This window comes from Microtus ochrogaster, chromosome 1, assembly GCF_000317375.1.
Source record: "Microtus ochrogaster isolate Prairie Vole_2 chromosome 1, MicOch1.0, whole genome shotgun sequence".
NCBI classification, from domain to species: Eukaryota; Metazoa; Chordata; class Mammalia; order Rodentia; family Cricetidae; genus Microtus; species Microtus ochrogaster.
In genome coordinates, this window is record NC_022009.1 from 39,395,246 (window position 1) to 39,401,983 (window position 6,738).

The 6,738-nt window shown below is 44.1% G+C and overlaps 1 protein-coding gene across 1 annotated transcript in view; it reads right to left on the reverse strand.

The window, feature by feature from the left end:
- Positions 1 to 1,688: 1,688 nt before the first annotated feature.
- Positions 1,689 to 6,738, reverse strand: part of Serpina6 (serpin family A member 6) — a 10,156-nt gene continuing 5,106 nt past the window's right edge. Inside the window, exons 3-5 of the mRNA XM_005343498.1 lie at positions 6,006 to 6,282; positions 3,901 to 4,048; positions 1,689 to 2,047 (exon numbers count right to left, since the gene is read on the reverse strand). Coding sequence (XP_005343555.1) covers positions 1,862 to 2,047; positions 3,901 to 4,048; positions 6,006 to 6,282 — 611 coding nt within the window. The 3' untranslated portion in view covers positions 1,689 to 1,861. The remainder of the gene's footprint in view (positions 2,048 to 3,900; positions 4,049 to 6,005; positions 6,283 to 6,738) is intronic.

Genomic DNA, 6,738 nt, shown 5'->3' on the forward strand with positions numbered 1-6,738 from the left:
CTGAAACTGTAAGTAGCCATCTCAATTAAATATTTTCTTTATAAGAGTTGCCATGATCATGATGTCTCTTTACTGCAAGAAAACCCTAACTAAGACACCCTTCCTTATTGTCTTTGAAACCCAGCTAACTTCGTTTGCCTAGCTCCGTGTAGCAGCCTTTTCTTCAGTGGTTCTGAGTTTTACATATGATTGTTCCTTTTGAAGTTGTTCTAAAAACATATATTGCTTTCTTATTTCATGATGATTTCAATTTTTGTTCTTATATCTTTGATTCATCTGGAATTAGTTCAAGAATGAGAAGCACTGCACATTTCCTTCAGTACCTAGCAATTCCCAAGCATTACATGGCTTAAAAGAATTTTTCCAACCAATTGATTTCAGATGGCACTGACACTTTTGATTTATACTAAATATCTGTTATTTAAAAATGCATATTCTGAAACCACATTACACATGCAACATATGGTATATTTAAGGATAGATGAAATTAAGAGAAAGGAAACTATGAATTTGGTTTGATTATTCTCTACAAAAGTTTGCAAAAAAAAAAAAATGAAACCAAAACCCAAACCACAGCCATGGTGGGGAGGAAATAGTGTCCTGTGTACAGTTGGCATGGAGCATTCTGAGTAGAGGTAGGGAAACTGCCTCAGTGTGGCTAATCCAAACCCTGGTGTTGGGGGTTCTGCATGAGTCTGCATGTATATTGATTTTGTGCTAAGAATAGAGAACCAGCAAGTGTTAGACCCGATCCTTCACATCTGCCACTTTCTCCTCATAACTGTGCCATTCACCCATGACAGGCTTCATCTGTCAGCCCAACTGGTACCCATCCAGGAGTTGCCAGCCCCTCTACCCTCAAACTTCTAAAGAAAACTACATTGTTCTAGTTTCAGCTATGGAATACTCTGTGACCTGGCTGGCCTTCTGTCTCAGGCCAGTCTCCCTCTGAGACCACACATCTCCCTGAACAAACTGCATTCTGGATCCATGGCTGATTCAAGATGCTCTGTGTTCTTGTTCTTGTCAGAAATAGAGGTGGTTTGGTTGGTTGGAGTCATCCCTCTTGTGTTAGGACTAAATGTCATGGACTGAATGTCTTACAGATTCATTTTGAAACCTAGCCTTAGAAGCTTAGGGCTTCTGGAAGTGATGAGATCATAAGGGTGGAGCCCTCATGAATAGGATTAGTGCCCCTTGGAACAACCCTAGAGAGCTCCTGTTATGGTTTTGGTCCCTGCTTGGGCCGCTGCTCTGAGACCAGCAGCCATTTCTGCCTGGGACTGGCTGCTCCCAGGGCCCGCTGTCTGCCGCCACATGGCCCGCCGCCACCATTTGGGACCTACAGCATTTCTGCTGCCTACTGCCACCGGGGATCTTGTAGCATTTTTAAGAATAACAATTCCTAGCCGGGCGATGGTGGCGCACGCCTTTAATCCCAGCACTTGGGAGGCAGAGGCACGCGGATCTCTGTGAGTTCGAGACCAGCCTGGTCTACAGAGCTAGTGCCAGGACAGGCTCCAAAGCCACAGAGAAACCCTGTCTCAAAAAAACAAAAAAAAAAAAAAAAAAAAAAGAATAACAATTCCTCCTGCTCTTCCCTCCATGTGAGGACAGGGAGAAGGTACCACATATATATAAATCAAGAGTGGAGCCCACATCAGAATGCAACCGTCCAGGACACCAGAGTTTGCAAAAACATCCTTTAATAACTGTTCCCTCTTTCTCCATGCTCCCTTCTCAATTGACTTGTCTTGGGAGTAGTAACAATTGTTATTCATTACAAGATATCTAAAAGTGGGGATGCCTGGGTGGGGTGAACTCCCCAAAGTCAGGTGCACCGTAACCCCTCTGGCACACTCTAAGCTGGGTTCATGATTTTGCCCATCAACAGGCTGCTCCATGTGAAGTCGTCGAACATCAGGATGATGAAGGGCTTGTTGAATTTGACAGTGAGTGGTTCAGATGTCACCTCTAGGGGAGCCCCTCTGGTGGGTCTGATTGGTTCCCCTGTCTCATCCAGTTGCAGCAAGGCCTTGTGGAGCATCTGTGAGAAACACACCAGAGGCAGGAAGTGAGCACCTGTCGCAAGGCAGGAACTATCCATGTCTCATCACATGGGCATCTCACCCTCTGCTCCACAGGAGGGGAAGCAGCCAAGATTCCCAAAGCATCACATGTTTGCTCCTTGTCTAAGAAGCAGCTACAGAGCCTAGACAGCTTCCTCCCTGCTGGGATACAGGCTGCATGCACCACATAGAGATCAGAGGAATTGGGTTTCATGGTCTATCTTGGGCTCTACTTACCAGATCCCAGGCTTATGGAAACAGCAGAGTTGAATTTTTATGAAGTGCTTTTGCCTACTATGCGTAGGAAAGCCCTGGCTGAGGCAGAAATGCAAATTCTTGGCTGTTGATGTGTCCCTTCTAATGATTAAAATTAGATGAAATTACGAAGACTGCTAAATGGTTGACAGACCCTTCCCCGGCAACTAAACAATGGGTGGCAGTCAATGGATTCCCAGTCCCCTTGGTGGTGGTGGTGGAGGAGGAGGCTCATCAGCCCCACTTCTCAGCAAGTATGAAGCTCTCTTCTGAGTGTCACTGTGATAGGTTCCTGCAGCCAGGAAGAGGCTGAGTTGTGACTGGGACCTCTGTAGTGGGTCTTGATGATTTGAGATCTCATGTGGACAGACAAATCAAATGTTTGGCTGTTTTTTGCTGTCATTTGTTTGATTTTGTTAGCTCTGTGACCACGTCAAACTCTTTGCCCTTTCTAGGTTAAGTATTCCCCTGAGCAGTTGGGATAATGTCTCCTATATAAATCCAAAGCGTTGGTCTGTGGTAAGTGTGTTTTGGTACCTTAGAACATGCAGTCCTTCAGTACTTCTGGTACAGTCATAGTGGAAAAAGATTTTTTTTCCAATTTTTCAAAAAAAGAAGGAAGGAAGGATGGAAGGAAGGAAGGAAGGAAGGAAGGAAGGAAGGAAGGAGAGAAAGGAGGCGTCTGTGTTTCTGGGCTTCCTCAGCGATTTTACTCAAAGCCCTTGTGTTTTGAGGACAGTGTCCACATCTGAGTAATGGAAACAGAGCCAGATCCTAGCACAGGCTTGGCACATAATTGGTATTCAATCAAAATGTTATGAATTGAGAACGTCAAGCTGAAGGCTGAGGCATAAAATTGAGTAGAAGGCTCAGTGTGCTGTTGATGGGACCGTTAGTGTGTCCTCTATTTCTTTTTGTCAGGGGCTACTCTCATTTCTGCCATCACAACTTTTCCCAGTGTCCCCTCTCTGGTGAGGCTTTGTGGGATGGGTGACTACCTGGGCCATGACTCTCCCTTGTCAAGAGCTTTTTGTGTGATTGTTTTCTTGCTGAGCCTCTGTTTACTGAACTGTAGTTGAAAGGGCTTGGACACGGTGTTTTCAGCTTGGGACATGGAAGAATGCTGTGGAATAATCCTTCTGTACACTGTGTGAATTTATGCTGCTGTGATCAGTTTAATAAATAAGCTGACTGGCCAATAGCTGAACAGGATAAAGTTAAGTGGGAAAGCAAAACCGAGAATGTTGGGATAAATAAGGGTGGAGTCAGAGGAGTCGTCATCCAGCCAGAGAACGAGTCAGACACACAAAATGGAATAAAGGTAAAAGCCATGAGCCTCAGGGTAGCACATAGGTTAGGTAAATAGAAATGGGTTAAGTTGTAAGAGCTATTAAGTAATAAGCCTGAGCTACTGGTCAAACATTTGTAATTAATATTAAGCCTCTGAGTGATTATTTGAGAGTGGCTGTGGGACAGAAAAACTCCACCTACAGGGGACTATTCACAAATGTGCTGTGTTGCTTACTGTTAAGATATTTAGTGTAACTTTTGGAGAAAAAGCTCCCAAGACACTTACCTTTGATGACTGTAGTAGAGAATCCTGGGTGATGCCTGAGAAAATGGATTGGTTGGTAAACAAGTCTGCAATGCCCATGCCTTCCAGCACATCTTTAAGGTCATAAGTACCAGTCATGGAGACTTTGGGGATGTACAGGTTCAGTTGCCTGTTCAGGGTGAAGCAGGAAAGGTTAGAGGGTCCAAGACTAGAACTAGAGGCAGACAGCAACACATCCTTTCCCAGACAGACGTCCACTTTGTGTGATCTCTTCGGCACATTTAGCACCAGTCTGACTCACTCACTAGGGATGAAAGGCAGGGAAAGAGGCAGGAGCTATCTCTTCCTCATATGTAAGGCTTCTTCTCTGGGTCTTTGAATTGCCTAAATTCATTTTTTCCTAAATAATTCCTTTGAGCTGATTATATCTGTAAATATAGGTTAATAGTCATCTATAATAGTCAATCTTTTAGTCGTGTTAGTTAAGTTTTCTAGATGTGGAAGGATGTATTTCCAATAGATAGATATTCTTCAGATCTTTCAAAGACCTACAGAATATGGCATTTAAAGTGTTTTAAAAACTTAGGACTTTTCATGACAATGAGACACATCTGCTCCTGGCAGCACCAATTACTTCAAGAGGAAGATAGACATTGAAGAGGCTCCTTATGGAGTTGATTAGCCATTTGGGCAAGAAAGTGCTCTTGCCTGGACTGCTTGATGAACTGTACATGCAGGACCCACAGAAAAATGACTGCTAAACTTGCCTAAAGGTGAGACAGTCCTTTGGGGTTCCTGCTTCATAAAAGAGTGTGCCAGACATTCTGCAGGACACAGAAGAAAGTGACTGACAAACTGCCAATGTAGGTAGAACTGTCTTTGAAATTCCCTGCTTCATAGAAAAATCTGCTGGTACTATGGGCCTGTAGGCCAAAGATGGGTGACCCAATATTACAAAAGAACTTTGGGTGACTGTCCAGGCAGTGAGATGTCTCTGTAAATTCTATAGTTTTGTAAGTTGCTTATAATGCACCTCCTGTTTACGTAGGTAGTATTATATCCTTCTGGAGTCTTTGATGGAGTTAAAGAATAGATAGCTATAATTATAGTTTTCCCTAGTTATGATAAAAGATAAAGTAGATATAAATATTGTAACTGTAATTCTTGCTTGATACCTGTTTTGTTATATGTAATCTTATCTTGTTAAATTTAAAACCTTCCTTTTTATTTAGACAGAAAAGGAGAAGTGATGTATGCTGTGAGTATGTTTTATTACCATTGGTTAATAAAGAAGCTGCTTTTGGCCAGTGGCTTAACAAAGTAAGCAGAGTTAGGCAGAGTCAGGGAGAAGCCATATAGCCGCCCTCAGGAGAGAGGTACCTCTGCTGGAGCCCACCAGAACCTTGCCGGTAAGCCATAGACATGTGGCGATATACAGATTAATAAAATGGGTTAATTTAAGAATAAGAGTTAGCCAGAAATATGCTTATGCTATTGGACAAACAGTATTGCAATTAATACAGATTTTTGTGTGGTTATTTCAAGTCTGGGCACCCGGGAACAAAGAGTAGCCTCCCGCAACACTGGACCACTGATCAGTACTTCTGGTCTCTGAAGAAGATAGGAGAAGAGTTAGTGAGAACTCCTGGCCAGGAGCAGTAGTCCTGGCCAAGCTATCCATGGGATTCTATGTCTCAAAAACCAAATCCTGTCCCCTTTGCTAATATCCTTATCACGGCTGCTTCAGCTTATGTGCTGTTAAGGCCTCTGATGGTTGATCTTCATTTTCAAATGACTGGACATTAGAATTACCTAGGAGACACATTTCCAGGCATATCTATCAAAGCCTTTTTAGAGAGGTTTAACAAAGGAGAGAGGACCCATCAAAATGGCTTGAGTTCTGATATGAGACGGAGGAAGAGCAAGATCAGAGGGAAAAGCTTCTGCTTGCTTTCGTGTCTTGCTGGCAAGCTCATTTGACCTTTCACCTACTCTGTTGCTACCACCACCTGCTGTTTCTGCCAAAAGGCCTTCTGGGGTCTATATTGGAGAGAAAAAAGTTTCTCTGCCTCATTTTCCAGTAACATACACCTCATAGAAACCAACATGGCGCCTGGAGGACTTACCTTTTAGCCAGAGTCTTGTCCCACCTCTCAACTGTGTCCCGGTTAAGTGCGGCGGTGACAGTGTCCATCTTGCCCTGGTCAGGAAGGATGAAGAAGGTAGTTCCATTTCCGTTTCCCAAACACTTCATCTGTACCAGCTGGCAGGGAATCGCCGTGTCCCGAAGGTAACCGACATTTCCTGACTGGAACATCATGGGTACCCGGACTGTGATTGTCTCGTTCACATGGAAGTCCTCCTCCTTGGTGTTCTTTGGGTTTATGGGAAGTTGCCACATGCCTAAAAAGATGTGGGGGAGGGGAAAAGATGGGGTAAGGGAATATCGATCACTAGGTTTGTAGACTGGAAATTAAAATAAAGCCTGGACACCCTCTTCTAAAGCAGCTGAACACCCACTGTCCCTGTGGAAACAAGCTAGGCAGCTGTCTGCTGTGTGCCAGGTTACCCCAGCTTGGGCTGCCTGGTTTCCAGAAAGATGAAATGATCCCCGGGGTTTACAGACTGTTCTGCATGCAACAGTGGGCCAGCAGCAGTATGCTGGGCTATGAAGCCTGTCCTGTTCTATGCCTCTCTAGTGGTTGAGGATTAGATTTGCTTGAGATTAGCTTTCAAACAAAGGCAATAGGTTTTGGATTTAGGGTAGGCCCCACTGTAGTAATATGAGTGGTGGGGCTGCTTCCCGCCACTCCGCTGCCCGCAAGGCTAGCTTTATACCCTAAATAATTACACGGACAC